Here is a 17622-nt window from a genome sequence, read left to right as displayed (position 1 = left end):
ATAAATAAAGTGTCCATTCAGAATGGTAGCTTGAGGTATTGTTAGCCTGTTGGCCAAGTTGTGGTGTCTGCACTGGCTGTGTCAGGAATTAAAATTCTACCTCCTATCATTACTCTATTTGTGGAGGGAAACAGAGTCCTTGAGACTTAGCTAACAGTGATAGGTCTCTAATGTCAGTGCAAAGTATTGATTGAAACCACATGTTGGTCAGATCAATGCAAAAACGGTTGGATCCTGCACTAGGTGTGATAAAAACAAGGAAGAAAACAAAAACTTGAGGCAACTGAACTTATTCTATCTCCTCACTAAATAAAATCTGTAGCCACAAATAAATGTTAGAAAGAATCATAATCTTCATTGTATGTATGATGAATAACAAGGAAAAAATTTTGTGGAAAATTTCTGGCACAAATCGAGAAACTATATATTTAGTTTCTTTCTCAATCTCCCACTCACCAATCATGGACATGAAAAACAATTTAGTGCTTTGTGCAAACAGTAGAGCTTCTAGCTAAGTGTATTTAGCGTTAGATACACTATGATGATGATGCTCAGGACTGAGAAAAATTTTGGTATAAAAAAAAAGAAAAAAGAAGAATGTTTGATTAGAGGGCAGGGGCACTAAATCACAACTTAGTGCCTATTTTTCACAAATTTGCTGGGTCTGCATATATTTCAAATTATTTCTCATTGACTGAATTACCCATGCTCCAAAGCCTTCTTTTCACTTAACTTAAAAATGTCTTGCTTACAGACTAACTGGTATTGACCCAAAAGGCAAAAGATATTTTAAAAAAATGTTGGCTACTAAAGTGGGCAGCATATTTTACTGGGAACGTTTTGAGGAATACACTGTTGTCTTTACAGAGCCCCTTTATGAATAAGCAGGAATCTCATTAACATGATTCAACTGTTAGGCTCTTCTCTCAATTCATCATTTCTATGTCACCAGAACACAAATACTATGAAGGTGAGACTATAGCTATCAGGTTTCCACAGAGGTTCTATTCTAACAACCTTTGTATAAATAACACAGAGACAAAATGAGATACTACACAGTTATTAGATCTGCTAAAAGAAGTAGCCAAAACTCCCTCAAATCACACAAAAAAAAATCAATAAATAAATAAATGGACACACTGAATGTTGTCCAAGATATTGAGAGCTTGAACAACTGTTACAATAACTATGTTTAATACATATCTTGATTTTGGTATCTAAATTGTCTCAAAAACTTTATAATATCATGTAATGTACTCAGCCCTAATTTTAATATTGATTTTTAGGTGCAGAAAAAAATATTGAAAAATAATATAATTCATGGAGTTTTATGATAATTCTAGTTTTCTAACATTTCAAAATAATGTAAAAGGAATAAAATAAAATAGGTCACAAGAATCTTATTAAATTCTTTACAAGTTTTACTTACCAATGATAGAGGCTGGACGAGATTTTCTTGTATCCCAAAACAACACTCTCCCATCCTTTAAAAGAAAGAAAAAAGATTAGTTAATAAATGACAAAATGAAAGTCGAACAGAGAACTTTATCAAAAAGGTAACAACTGAATTTGGTCTGATAGTTACATTTTTTTGAAACAAGAAATAACCCCACATCATTTAACAATCACAATGGTTGCTCAGTAGAACATTCTATGCATGGCCATTCTGCCTTTTTGGATATAGTTTATCTCAGACAACATTATCCAGTTTGTCTTTTTCTTTTTAATATGGTAGGATGTGATCTGAAAAAGATTTGATTGCTATTTCTAGGTCAAACAACCATATAATAGCTTTGCTCTTGACTCAACATGGAAAAGTATTTCCATCAGCTAGTCCTTTAAGATCAAATTCTTGAATGACAAACCTAAAAGAGTCCCATTGTCAGAAAGACAAAAGCTTTAAAATTGCTGATTTTTTTTTCATTAAGTTCTCAGCAGAACTTTCCTAAAGCAACTGCTGCAGTGTTAATCAATCAACTTGATCTCTAGTTTTAACTGAAGAATAAAAGGCATTTTTAATTTGTCCAAGGCTAACTCTGTCATCAAACTGTCTTGTTTTAATTAAAATTCTTCACATAACATACCCAACATACTTTGGTTGAAACATTTATGTCACCAGTCAAGGAATTGTACTTTACGCTGTAGATTGACACCAACCAATATTCACCACGACAGACATCTAATTGAGTGGAAAGGGGAGAAGGAAGGACAGCAGCCAAGATCTTTTTAAACTCTCCTAGATTGTTGTTCAACCACAGGTCAGACCTGATCAAAGCAAGCCAGCCAACCTTTTTTTTTTTTTATTGGTGATAATGTTGCTAAAACTATATGTATCAAAGTGGTCTTTTTTGTTTAACAAGGTAGGATGTGATTTGAATGACATTTGGCAGTTATTTTTATCAGCTTTGGCGACCATTTTGTACCAGGAGTACATTGCAAGCATATCAGAAATTAGAGCGGCAAGTGGTTGGGTGGGGGTTCTGTACAACGAAAGATACAGATATGTACCATAACTGTTTTGTCGTAGTGTTTAGACTTTCATTCATATGGGTTTTAAGGGAGGATCAGCAATTGGTTTCAAATTTGACATTGGGTGAAACATCACCTGTGGACAACATGGTCCTCACTCTTGATATTGATATAGAGGTTTCCTTGTAGTTGGAAATCAGTTTCTACTGCCTATAGAAGAGCTGTAAGTAGAGCAGGAGTTCTAGAAGCTGTTGCTTTGAGGAAGAAGAATTGAACATAAAAATTTTAGTACTGGATTTGGTGAGCAACAGTCAGGACAAGGAGAGAAAAGGTGTGTGAATTTCAAGGGAATGAGGAGTGGTAGAGAACCTAGTGTTATAGTCTATTCATTTGTGAGTCTTTGTCAATCAGTTGGATGAACTGCTTTCGAAAGTGGTCTATAATAATTTTGTGCATAACATCAGAATAATCCTTTATATGTAAACACTATTGTAGTGTAAGTCACGATCGCTTTAAGATACTTTGATAGGTTTCAGCCAGTATTGGCCCAGGCCATGTCTAACTTCATAGCACTACCTGGCGGTCAGTAATTAATTAGAAATGAAGTAAGTTTTGTCCTTGAAGCTTATCCTTTCAGATGCAGTCTTTGCTATGTATTTTCTGTCCATGCTGCAACCTACTTCACTGAATCAATTAATTTAACAGATTGAGTGATTAAGGATGATTCTTTTCAAGTATTAATTATTGAACTACTTTTCTATTTCAAAAGACTATTTCTTGCTGACAAAGTATACTAAAAGAATTAAACTATACCTTTATAGGTAACATGAAAGCAAATTAATAAAACATTGGTCATTTTACTTATCAGAATAAAGGAAATATTTGTATGCACCAGTGGCTTGACAGAAATTAAAATATAATTGAAATCTCTTTCATCTATTTCTTTTAATAAATTGGCATTTTACATAAGATTTGAAACTGTTGGGAAGATAGAAAAAAAAGTTGTTACCTATTTATTTCTCAAGATCAGGAAACCAATCATTCTTAGTGACTTAAAATATTTTACAGTAAGACACTGAATATATACAATTCCATTTTAATAGTAAAACATTTGTTTACCAGTTTCTGACATTTTTTTTTAATTGTAATATAATTAATTCACAGTAACTATGACAGATTATATAAGTACCTATTAGAGAAATGAATTATATGTGAGGCTTTTCTAACAGTCTGTTACTGTTTCCCATTGAAAATCTTTCTTACCTATTTAGTTATTTATAGCTTTCAGTGTCACAAACACTCGAGGTTACTTATCAAATATAAAATTACCAACATTGCTAGACAGTCATCCCACCTTAGCCTCCTCATCTGCTAACCTGATCTAATTATCGTTTGATATGTACTAATAAAAACTATGTCCTCCACAGAATATTTATAGAAAGTAGTTCCATAGTGTTTTTCTTTTTATATATCCACCCAATGTGTTGCCACACTGTACACTTTTTATTAATGTGACAGAGAGGTTGCTCTAATCAGCACATCACTGTTTGACTTTGGAAGACTATCATTGTTAGCTGGGTTCTAAAAGACTTGTTTCCCCATCACAAGGAGGCTAGTGACAACAGATGGAATTTGAACCCTGGATGCAAAGACCTGAAACAGATTAATGTCATCCTGTCCAATGCTCTAAAAGTTCTGCCAATACATCACCCTAGATTAGAACCTCAAAAGGGCTTCTATCCAATGCTCTAATGTCAGCCAATTCCCATCCTCAGGACCACACAGTTTATACTTCAAAGTTTTAACTCTCAATATTCAGTTAAATTAATTACTACATCATCATTACTGTAATTATTATCATTAACTGTTGTTTAAGACTGACACCATTTCTATTAATCAACTTTGGTGTTATGTTCTTAAAATATATGGACATATATTCTTTTACTAGTTGCAGTCATAGGACTATGGCCATGCTTGGGATCTGTGTTTAAGGGTTTTTAGTCCGTTATAAGCCATCTCAGTACTTATTTTATCTATCTGTTTATCAAATTGCTATTTACACTGATAAAACACACATACCTGCACACACATTATGAGTGAGATTTGCAAAGAAGGAAAATAGTTTTTATTCAATTCTCAATCAAGAAAAGTTTATATGCTAAACTATGACATATTGTTACAGTTTGATAAATACTTTCTTGTAATATACATTTCTGAAAATCAATAATAAAAAAAATCAGAGATATTTTCACAAGTACAGACTTGCAGGATCTTACATGGAATAATTACATAGCAGATAACCTGTAGATACTTCTTGTAAATTGTAAAACAATACAGAAGTGGGATAACTATGAATATTATAATTTTAGCTCGACTTATACTACTTAACACTTTATTGTATGAAGTTATTGTCCTCATACCTTTAGTAATGTGTATATCTATAACTGGTAGTGGTGGGAAGGTTATTGTTGTATGTGCATGAAAGCTGTATGTGGAAGTAGAAGGAAGAGCATTAGAAAAATACTTTAGAGAATGTTTTTCAGTATCAGATTGCAAAACTATGAGGAAGGGTGGAAGTAGGGGTGCTTCCCAAAGTATTTAAAAAAAAAAAAAGAAGTCAACTTACAAATACTTTAGATTATTAAATATGGACTAGAAAATACTACTTTGGGAATTTGTACATATACTATTTATAACATAAAAATATACTATTACATCAGTATAGAACTGTTTATTTCAAAAGTATACTTGCCTATATATATATATCATCATCATCATCATCATCATTTAGCGTCCGTTTTCCATGCTAGCATGGGTTGGACGGTTCTACTGGGGTCTGAAGCCAGAAGGCTTCATCAGGCCCAGTCAAATCTGGCAGTGTTTCTACGGCTGGATGCCCTTCCTAACGCCAACCACTCCGTGAGTGTAGTGGGTGCTTTTTACGTGCCACCCGCACTGGTGCCAGACAGAGCTGGCAAACGGCCACGAACGGATGGTGCTTTTTATGTGCCACCGGCACATAAATATAATATATATATATATGAATGAAGAAACTATGCCAAAGGCAACACTAAAGTATGATGCAGTCCTTGTACCCGTTGGGTACTGTCAAACTGTCCAACCTATGCCAGCATGGAACATAGATGTTAAATGATGAAAGAAATTGTAACAGAAGCATCAAATACTAAAGCTTCTACAAACAATGCATGTCTCTAGACACAGGACAAAAACTACTAAATTTCTCGTAAAGCAGATGATATTAAAATGTCTGAGAAATTTTTGATATTGGTTAAGTAGCTAACTTCAACAATCATTAAAAATGAGATACTAAGTGTAAAATTACATAACCATAAAAACATGTTCTTACAAATGTATGCATAAAAAAAATCTAGGAATTGATATAGCCTACATTTTTTGTTGCTGTGTATGATGGGATTAGAATACAAGACTGTCATAGAATATATTTATATGATAGCTATATCCTGCTACACCTTTGCGCTGACAGCAGAGAAGCTCAACCACTTCTATCCTATGGCAAATGTCTGGCTGAAAGTAGACGTTTTACACGCGTCATTATTGTTTTTATTTTTTTTTTAATGTCTTTAACACACACTGTTTATATAAGGTTGTTTCACAATCATATATATCAGAACACTTTCAGTGTTATACTATCAGATATAATAGCCATAGAGCAAAATATACACACTCAAGCTAACCAGGAAGCCATTACACTGTTGATCGACCTGTAAGAAACAGCAGCCAAATAACCCTTGCATCCCACACTAATGTATTTAATAATGAAGATACATGTCTGAAAAAAATCATGGTCATATAAGGAAGTCATTTAATTATAGTGAACTGTATCAAGGCTGAAATGAAATTAAGCAAGTCATGATGAGGTCTCTATAAGAGTGATTGACCTACTAGGAATAACAGCTAAATTTACTTCAAACCACACCATATAGTCCTAAAGCATGAGCATAATCGCTAGGATTAGATATATTTATCCTTGAAAATAGACAGGGTGGTCACTTCAGGAACACCTTTACTCATAAGTGCTCTAACTGGCTGAGGTTAAACAATAACAACTATAGCACAATGAAGGATTATCTAAAAGAAGCAGCCAAATTTCCTCCAAAAATACCTAATCAGTTTTAATTTACAAAATAAAAAAAAAAAAAGTTATGGTAGTGACTGGAATACCTTTTACCAGATCTCGTGCCAAATAACTATAGCCTTTTCATGCCAATAAGGGAACCCCTAGATTGTCAGTCACACTGTTCAAAATAGTAGCTAAATTGCCTTCAAACCTCATCCTGCTATCTTAAAGGAACAACCTACTAGTTAGAGTACTAGAAAAAATGTCTGAATAAAAAGTAGGATGATTACAGATGGAACAACTTTGGTTGTAAATCAACTAGATCAGGGTTGACTTAGGGTTAAACAACATATATTACACCCATTGCCATAAGTATGAGACTAAACATTCAGCTATTAAATACTAATAACTACTTTCATAGGATAAAGAATACTGATCTATTACCCCCCTCTTTAGTTTCTTCTTAACTCTTATATCAACTATCTTCATCACATGATGACCTGATAAACTTGTATTTGGTTGCAACTTCCAGTAGCTGTTAGAGGCTTCTATTTCCTTGTTAGGTTATCTTCAAAAGAGAACTAGATAGAGATATATAGATAGAGTGAGTGAGAGAGAGACTGACTCTACTGAATATTTTTTTATGCATTTGATTGAAAACAGATTTTAAAATTTTGTAATGAATCTAATAATTTTACTTATAATAAGCAGATTTGAAAACAAGTCTATTAATTTGTAGTGACGTCATTTTCCAGTGTGCGTGTGCAGGGCTGGAACCTTCTGGAAAGGCCTAAGGAAGTTCCCTCATGCACATGCGCTAGAGACTGGGGAAGAAAATTCTATCGCATTCCTTGTTAGCGTCGTGGACTTGAGACACAGCTATTGAAGAGAAAGGACATGTTAAACGTGTGATTAGCCTATTCTCCTGTCCCAGACGCTTGGGATTTGACCTGCTCTGTTGCTGCTAAATTTGTTGTGAGGTTTATCTTACAAGTGTTAAAATTCAGCCTTGCTATATTGAACCAAGTGGATACTAATATACCAACAGGCTTCTTTTGTAAATAAGAAAATAAAGAGTCATATTTTTAAGGTTGCGTTCTTGTTCCTGACTGGTAGTTTCTAGAAACAAAAGAATGGAAAATGTGTTGCACCCAAACAGTGTAAAGACACAACCAGTTCCTTTACAAATTTGTCAAACCTTTCTTTACAGTACAAGTTTAATTTTAGATATTAGCTATAGTTATCCTTTTGTGATATTTCTAATGATACATTCATTGTACAATCTTTGTGATTAAATTCATTTTGAAAATAATGAAGAATTTGAAAGAATTTAGTAAACTTTTTCATCAATAAGACATTGTTTGGAACACAACTAAAAAAATTCTCAAAATTATAATGGAATATATGAATATATTTTAAAATCTGTCTCACACAATGTAACAATAAATAAAACAAATGGTCCACTGTCAACTTACAGTGTAGATGTAGATTATGGTTTATTTACAAGTATTAAGAAAATCAAGGGTAATCAGTCAAAAATGATGGAGTGGAGGAATATGTTCTAAACAATATTCCTCTTATAGTCAACATTCAGATACTAATATGGTAGGAAAGTTGAGGTGGTAAGTAATGATTTTTAAGAAAAGTTTAATTTAATTAAAAAAAAAAACTACAGTATGTTCACCATAAACAAGTGTTCAATGTTTTATACAGTATTCTTCAGGTAAAATTAATTATTTATAAGTTAGACTCAGAATTGAAACTGAAATCTCTTATGAAGCTGCTGGATCTATTGTTCATTTTAAGGTATTGAACCCTTTAGCATTCAGATTACTCTGTGAAATGTAATGCTTTTCTGTTCACAGTATATTGAGTTAATCATGCATTATCTTGCAGCTTTGAGATTTTGATGATGTGATTGTATATTTTAACAATGACATTGTTGTGTTAATATGAGAAGCTGGATCCAGCTGGTTTGAATGCACGCCAGGTAAAATATTTGTGTTGAGTATGGTTGGTTTAAATGCTAAAGGCTAAGGAGCTACAAGGTTCAATTGCTAACCTAGCTCATAATATATCACACAAAGACAAGATAATGAAGACCAAAATGTTTTAACATTTATGACAAACATTTTTTAATGTTATAAACAAACAGCAGTAAAAAAACAAAGTTTTAAACAATAATAATTTATCCAATTCATTACAATAAAATAAAAAGTAGAGAAATAATCATTTGTTTTTTTCCATTTAATATAATATAAAATACATTTGTTGTTTGATCCATTACCAAATATAAAAATTTTGCAGCTTCAGCCATTTGAAATGATGAAAGATCATTTAAGAATAAATAATAAACAACAAATTAGCAAATGTTGAGATAATGTCAACATAACTTCTTAAAAAAGTTATCTTGAAACTAATCTTGACTGAGTTTTCTCATATTCACATAAAATTTAGTAACCTGTTTATCTTATCCAATTATCACTATTAAAAAAACACTAAGTTGAAGAATATGATGTATTTAACATATGCCACGCCAACATATACTTATCTTATTTCAACATTTCATTCATAATAATAAATCAGGTTTTCATATCCATTTTCCTGGGGAATTTACCAAATTTAGCTGCCTAACATTAATGATTAAAATGCAGTACAGGAACAGTGCCAAAATATTCTGAGACAAGTTTTTGAATGAAATTGAGAATAATTATAGTAGCCATTCAGAGGTATAAGCTTTCATTTGTAATTATAGTAACTAATCTTTAGGTCTTGCAGTTACAGATATGCTGGTATACAGGTATTCTTGTGTATTTTAACTCTAAAGATTAGATTTCTAGCAAATTATGGACCACATATTTGCTTTAATTAAAAGATCAAAGGGTTTAGTCAACAGACAATAACTTATTAATGAATATTTTTGAAGAAACTGAAAATACAATTGAATGTATCATCATAATTTTACATCCATTTAAGCTGGCAGAATTTGGACTGATTATTATAGCTCAAGTTACTTCTTATTAGGAGTTACTAACCTCCTAGATGGCTTACAGGACCATGTTTCACTTGTAAATTTCATTTTAGGGTTGGTTTGGGGCTGCCCATCCTATCATCAACCACTTTACAGGGTGTATTGGGTGCATTTTATCATGGTACTAGCACTAGAGCAGTTGCCATGTCTTCAACAAGACTACAGGGTCTTCTTGACCTCATGGTGTCCCTTCATTGATTAATCAGTTTATACAGTTAAGAAAAATCCACAAGGAGATTCCAGAGATTCAGTCTACTTATTGAAATATTGTTTTATTATTCATGAAATCATAAAACTTTTCTGGAGATTTTAATTTGGACATGAATACATCAACTATTTTAGATAACAGCCCTATGGGGTTATCTTGACTAAAAGCTAAAACTCACTCTACTAGAAATAACAACCAAATCTTCTTCAAACCACACTACCTTTTAAAAAAAGACATGTTGGATAATATAGTCAGAGTATACAACTCTTTTAGGGGTAAAAAGGTAACAGACATTGTTAGATTGCCTTTGATTTGGTTAATTGATTTATTAGATCAAGGTTGACTTGTGCCTAAACAACAGCAAAACAATTTACAGCATTTACGAAAATAAAATACACTGAATAATAAAGTGCACGAGAAATTAAAGTGGAAGAGGAGTGGGGTTTAAAATGGTTTCTTTTACTGAAGAAAGTGACCAATCAGAAGTTTGTGCAAATTGTTAACGGTTTTTGAGTATTTGAAAAACTCAGTGAGAATGCCTATGAACTTCACACTCCCAAATTACTCATCAATATTAGGAAGAAAAACAAAATGTAAATAGGAGACAGTTTCAGATGGAAACTGATCTTGAAGATTCAAAATCCCTGACCATAGTTTTATTTTGTATTTGTTTTTAACAATCAACTGGATACATGATGTCAATGCTTGATATACAGTCTATGTATTTATAGATTGTTAATATACTAACACACACATTTACACATAACAGTGAATTGGTGGTTATTAGGTTTTTGACACTGATTTTTACAGCAATGTTGGCATCTTGTGTTGCACTCAATTATAAAATTTTGGATTTGCTATTTATTGGCTTTTGCTTGCTGGCCACATATTATTGTTATTTATTCTATTAATCATCATCATCGATTAACGTCCGTTGTCCATGCTAGCATGGGTTGGACGGTTCGACCGGGGATCTGGGAAACCAGAAGGCTGCACCAGGCTCCAGTCTTATCTGGCAGTGTTTCTACAGCTGGATGCCCTTCCTAACGCCAACCACTCCGTGAGTGTAGTGGGTGCTTTTTACGTGCCACCTGCACAGGTGCCAGGCGAGGCTGGCAACGGCCACGGTCGGATTGGTGTATTTTATGTGCCACCGGCACGGAAGCCAGGCGAGGCGGAGCTGGCATCGGCCACGAGTCGGATAGTGCTTTTTACGCCACGAGTCGGATAGTGCTTTTTACGTACCACCAGACCAGGGATCCTGGCTGGTTCAATTCGATTTCGATTTCGCTTGCCCCAACATGTCTTCGCAAGCAAGGGGGTTGGCATGGGTGCCTGTCGTACGGTCAGATTGGTGTATTTTATGTGCCACCGGCCCGGAAGCCAGTGGAGGTGGCGCTGGCATCGGCCAATAATATCTATATAAATACCTTTTGAATATTTATTCATTTATGAAATATATAGATATATGCATGTAACTGAAACACTATAAGCTTTTCCTCTCGCAAATTATCTTTCTACCTATGTTACAAATACAGTAAATCACATCTTACACAACCCACCTTTCTCATTCATTCATTTAACATCCACTATGCTAGCATGGCCAGGACAGGGAGTGATATGAAGTAAAATTTTATGGCCAGATGCTCTTCCTATCGCTAACCCTCACCTTTTTTCCATGTTAGGGATTTTTATATTTCACAGATCCTTGAAGGATTAATGTAACCAGTCATTATGCCAAATATCAAGTGAAATATCAACATTCGTGCACATTCCCATGAATATGTATGCACCACAGGCCATGTCTGCGAAACTGAAGTAATGAAAAATAATTCATATATTCTCATACTCTAAACACATTTCTGGAGGAATGAAATATGAATAGTTTAAGAGAAAGTTGTTTTCTGGTAGGCAAGAATATTGACAGTATTGGCTGCCTACTGTGTCACTACCAAACAATATTCTCCCCACTCCAAATGATATCAATGGATATCACCTGGTTTTAGTGGTCTGCAAAGAAGTTTGAGTGGTCACTTGACTTGCTGGAAATAGTAAATGAATTTCCTTATCTTAAAAGATGTAGTGAACAATATAGTTTTTGATATACAAAAAGATGGACTTGTCCTAAATGGAATGCTTTATATCATAGGTCTGATCTGAGGCTAAGCCAATAAAGAAAAGTCCCAATGCATTTACTTGACCTACAAGAAATAGCAACCAATTTTTCCTCCAATTAAAGAATGGCCGCAAGACTACACAATTCTAAAGATATTTTTAAAAAATAAACAAAAACTACGAAGTGAGAGAGATAGAGTGCATGTGTGTTGCATAAATTAGGAAAAGCTGCCCAGATAGTAGTATTTCTCACATGCAAAATAGGTATTGTATGACTTTTACAATTAGTGTATGTTTTATTGCAGAGATTTTCTGCAACCACTTAAGATATTAAATCCATTCATAGACACATCATCATCATTTAACGTCCGCTTTCCATGCTAGCATGGGTTGGACGGTTCAACTGGGGTCTGGGGAGCCCGAAAGCTGCACCAGTCCAGTCAGATCTGGCAGTGTTTCTACAGCTGGATGCCCTTCCTAACGCCAACCACTCCGAGAGTGTAGTGGGTGATTTTATGTGCCACCGACACAGGTGCCAGACGAGGCTGGCAAACGGCCACGCTCGGATGGTGTTTTTTATGTGCCAGACGAGGCTGGCAGACGGCCACGGTCGGATGGTGTTTTCTATGTGCCACCGACACAGGTGCCAGACGAGGCTGGCAGACGGCCACGCTCGGATGGTGTTTTTATGTGCCACCGACACAGGTGCCAGACGAGGCTGGCAGACGGCCACGCTCGGATGGTGTTTTTATGTGCCACCGACACAGGTGCTAGATGAGGCTGGCGAACGGCCACTATCGGATGGTGTTTGTCATGTGCCCACCGCACTGACTACGGCACTGATGGATTTCTTGTGTGCCACAGGCACTGGTACCACAGGATACAAATTCCATTGATGTTCATCTATTTTGTCTATTTTGATTTGATTTGATTTTCACTTGCCTCAACCGGTCTTCACAAGTGTCACAAGAAGGAAGGTATGCACAGGTGGACTGACTAGTCTTGCCGGGTCTTCGGAAGGTGTTTTTTATGTGCCACCGACACAGGTGCCAGATGAGGCTGGCGAACGGCCATGATCGGATGGTGTTTGTTACGTGCCCACAGCACGGAGGCCGGTCGATGCGGAACTGGCTACGGCCACGTTCGGATGGCTCTCTTGTGTGCCACCGGCACTGGTACCACAAAGTGTGTGCCACCGGCACTGGTACCACAAAGATACAGATTCCATTGATGTTCATCTATTTTGATTTGTTTTGATTTGATTTTCACTTGCCTCAACAGGTCTTCACAAGTGTCACAAGAAGGAAGGTATGCACAGGTGGACTGACTACGTCCCAGGTAGGGGCCATGGGTTATGGCCTGACTAGTCTTGCCGGGTCTTCGGATGGTGTTTTTATGTGCCACCGACACAGGTGCTAGATGAGGCTGGCGAACGGCCACGATCGGATGGTGTTTGTCATGTGCCCACAGCACGGAGGCCAGTCGATGCGGTACTGGCTACGGCCACTTTCGGATGGTTTTCTCTTGTGTGCCACCGGCACTGGTACCACAAAGATACAAATTCCATTGATGTTCATCTATTTTGATTTGTTTTGATTTGATTTTGATTTTCACTTGCCTCAACAGGCCTTCACAAGTATCACAAGGAGGAAGGTATGCACAGGTGGACTGACTACGTCCCATGTAGGGGCCATGGTTTATGGCCTGACTAGTCTTGCCGGGTCTTCGGAAGGTGTTTTTATGTGCCACCGACACAGGTGCTAGATGAGGCTGGCGAACGGCCACGATCGGATGGTGTTTGTTATGTGCCCACAGCACGATGGCCAGTGATGCGGTACTGACTACGGCCATGTTCGGATGGATTCTTGTGTGCCACCGGCACTGGTACCACAAGCGGTACTGACTACTTTTTATGTGCCACCGACACAGGTGCTAGATGAGGCTGGCGAACGGCCACGACCGGATGGTGTTTGTTATGTGCCCACAGCACGATGGCGAGTGATGCGGTACTGACTACGGCCACGTTCGGATGGATTCTTGTGTGCCACCGGCACTGGTACCACAAGCGGTACTGACTACGGCCACGTTCGGATGGATTCTTGTGTGCCACCGGCACTGGTACCACAAGGATACAAATTCCATTGATGTTCATCTATTTTGATTTGTTTTGATTTGATTTGATTTTCACTTGCCTCAGCAGGTCTTCACAAGTGTCACAAGAAGGAAGGTATGTACAGGTGGACTGACTACGTCCCAGGTAGGGCCCACGGGTTATGACCTGACTAGTCTTGCCGGGTCTTCGGATGGTGTTTTTATGTGCCACCATGTTCCCACAGCACGGAGGCCAGTCGATGCGGTACTGGCTACGGCCACGTTCGGATGGTTTTCTTGTGTGCCACAGGCACTGGTACCACAAAGATACAAATTCCATTGATGTTCATCTATTTTGATTGATTTTCACTTGCCTCAGCAGGTCTTCACAAGTGTCACAAGAAGGAAGGTATGCACAGGTGGATCGACTACGTCCCAGGTAGGGGCCACGGGATATGGCCTGACTAGTCCTGCCGGGTCCTCTCATGCACAGCACACTTCCATAGGACTCGGTCTTCAGTCATTTCCTTGGTGAGACCTAAAGTTCGAAGGTCGTGCTTCACCACCTCGTCCCAGGTTTTCCTGGGTCTACCTCTTCCACAGGTTCCCTCAACTGCTAGGGTGTAGCACTTTTGCACACAACTATCTTCAGCCATTCTCGTCACATGACCATACCAGCGCAGCCGTCGCTCTTGCACACCACAACTGACACTTCTTAGGTTCAACTTTTCTCTCAAAGTACTTACACTCTGACGATTATGAACACTGACATTACACATCCATCGGAGCATACTGGCTTCATTTCTTGCAAGCTTACGCATATCCTCAGCTGTCACGGCCCATGTTTCACTACCATGTAGCATGGCTGTACGTACACACGCATCATATAGTCTGCCTTTTACTCTTAGCGAGAGGCCTTTTGTCACCAGCAGGGGTAAGAGCTCTCTAAACTTTGCCCAGGCTATTCTTACTCTAGCAGTTACACTTTCAGCACACCCACCCCCGCTACTGACTTGGTCTCCTAGGTAGCGGAAGCTATCAACTACTTCTAGTTTGTCTCCCTGGAACGTGGTAGAAGTTGGTCTCTGCACATTTCCAGTGTTTATTTCTCCTGAGCATCTGCCACAGACAAAAACTATTTTCTTAGTTAGCCTTCCTTTGACATTGCTGCACCTCTTATGTGTCCATAGCTTACACTTGGTGCACCTTATAGAGTTTCTACCTACACCTTTTTTACAGATCGAGCAGGGCCATCTACCTGAAGTCGTTTGTGGTTGGTCCACCTTCCTACTTATTAGGACTTTGGTTTTGGCTAGGTTGATTCTAAGGCCCTTCGATTCTAATCCTTGTTTCCACACCTGAAACTTCTCCTCCAGTTCTGATAGTGACTCAGCAATTAGAGCAAGGTCATCAGCATATAGGAGCTCCCAGGGGCATCCTGTCTTAAATTCTTCCGTTATTGCCTGGAGGACTATGATAAATAGGAGGGGGCTGAGGACTGAACCTTGGTGGACCCCAACCTCTACCCGGAATTCTTCACTGTACTCGTTGCCAACCCTCACCTTACTAGCTGCGTCCCTGTACATGGCTTGCACAGCTCTCACTAACCATTCATCTACCCCTAGTTTCCTCATTGACCACCAGATAAGGGATCGGGGGACCCTGTCAAAGGCTTTCTCTAAGTCAACAAAAGCCAGGTACAAGGGCTTACCTTTGGCTAGGTATTTCTCCTGCAGCTGTCTTACCAGGAATATAGCATCAGTAGTACTTTTCCCTGGCACGAACCCAAACTGCATATCATCTAAGCTAACTCTCTCTCTAATTAACTGGGCTATAACCCTCTCCGTAACCTTCATTACCTGATCCAACAGCTTGATGCCCCTGTACATTTATTAAATTGTGTGTATGAACGAGTGCATACAATGTATGTGAATAAGTGCATTATGTATTTTATATCAATAAATGCAAATTCCTGATGGCTTGTGAATGTCTTTCTTTCATTAACACATGCTTAGAGATTTTTCAAGTATTTCAAAACACAAAGAATGTTACCATTGTCATAGATGTTGAATATTTTGTTTTGAGGAGGTGTGAGAATACTAGTTTTTTTTCTCTCTCTTTAATACAACTGTATCTGCACAATGGATACAAAACCTCTTTGTAGTCACTCAAAAAGAAGAACTTGAAATTACGCCCAAACATTTACAAAAAAGGATGGGCATATTAGATAAAATAGTTCTAGTATACACAAAGTCTGGATAAAAGATGGGATGGTCACAATTGGAATCCCTGATAAATTTGCTGAATCAGAGCTGATCTGGGATTAAACAATAAAAGTTGCACATGTATCAGCATGTCATTGCTTTCCAAGCAGATAATATTCTTCAGCTATTTCCTTCAGACTAATATACCAATATATGTACAGTGCCTGTATATGAATATAGTGTCTTTTTATCAATCTTACAGATACATGACTATAAATTCAACTTACGATGAAAGTAATCAAACAAAGTTTGCTTTAGAAGCATTGAAATATAGAGAAATAATTTATTATGTATTACTGTATTAGCATTATGATAATGCTAATACAATAGCATGAACAGGATAAACTATCCATATATTGCAGAAAAATTCGTTACCTACGTGTCAAGTGCTTTACCTTTAAGCTAAACTGCCCAGTAACGAATTCTTCTGTAATTTTAGAATTTATAAATCTAGCTTTATAAGTCACTAATGTTAAATTCAACTTACGATGAAAGTAAACTAACAAAATTTGCTTTAGAAGCATTGAGATGTATTGAAAGATACAGAAATAATTTATTCTAAAACGTATGATGATGCTAATACAATAGCTTCTAAAGCAAACTTTGCTTACTTTCATCGACTGTTAGCATCTTATAAAGCTAGATTTATAAATCCTCAAATTGTAGGAGAATTTGTTACTGGGCAGTTTAGCTTAAAGGTAAAGCACTTGATGTATAATCACAGGGGTGCGAGTTCGAGTCTCATTGCCGGCCAGTAACAAATTTTTCTGCAGTTCATGCTATTGTATTAGCATTATCATGTGTTTGAGAATAAATCATTTCTGTATGAATGACTATGCTTCACGTCAATTTATTCTTCCCTTCACTGCAGTGCATATTTCATATTTTTATTAACTGAGATTAGTGGATCAACCCATTAAAAAATCTTCTGAATTGTTACTCTTGTTTTTTGGTTAAGCTTTGTTCAACAATAGTTAGATCTCCTTTGTACAGCTGCAAGTCTTGATTACTTAAAACTGAAAGCAAAGTTACTGTTTGCCATGTTCAGTGTATTAAACTGACAAGTACTCCTCTAAAAAGATTACTGAAAATTTTCCCCACTCCACCCTCTTTTAATGAGAAAACAAAATGGAGTTGGACAAAAAGTTTAAAACCATGTTCATTTTATGTAACATAGCAATTTGTTTGCCCCTTCTTTACCAATCTTTACAGCTCCCCTTCCTTATGAGAAATATTGTATTTAATATCTGCATGATGCAGTGACATTTCAGGTAAACTGAAAGGATAGAATGTCAGAACAGTCTATGTAAGCTATGTAAAGGCAATCTCCTGGCAGTCTACATAT

At 36.8% G+C, this 17622-nt stretch overlaps 1 protein-coding gene across 1 annotated transcript in view; it reads right to left on the bottom strand.

The window, feature by feature from the left end:
• LOC115232325 (methylosome protein 50) overlaps positions 1-17622 on the bottom strand; it is a 115753-nt gene that overhangs the window by 15030 nt on the left and 83101 nt on the right. The window contains exon 6 of the mRNA XM_029802148.2: positions 1430-1484. Within this exon, the coding sequence (XP_029658008.1) occupies positions 1430-1484 (55 nt within the window). The remainder of the gene's footprint in view (positions 1-1429; positions 1485-17622) is intronic.

This window comes from Octopus sinensis, linkage group LG2 (genome assembly GCF_006345805.1).
Source record: "Octopus sinensis linkage group LG2, ASM634580v1, whole genome shotgun sequence".
Classification (NCBI taxonomy): Eukaryota; Metazoa; Mollusca; class Cephalopoda; order Octopoda; family Octopodidae; genus Octopus; species Octopus sinensis.
The sequence above is the reverse complement of the archived record's forward strand: the minus strand, read 5'-3'. Positions and strand labels throughout refer to the sequence as shown.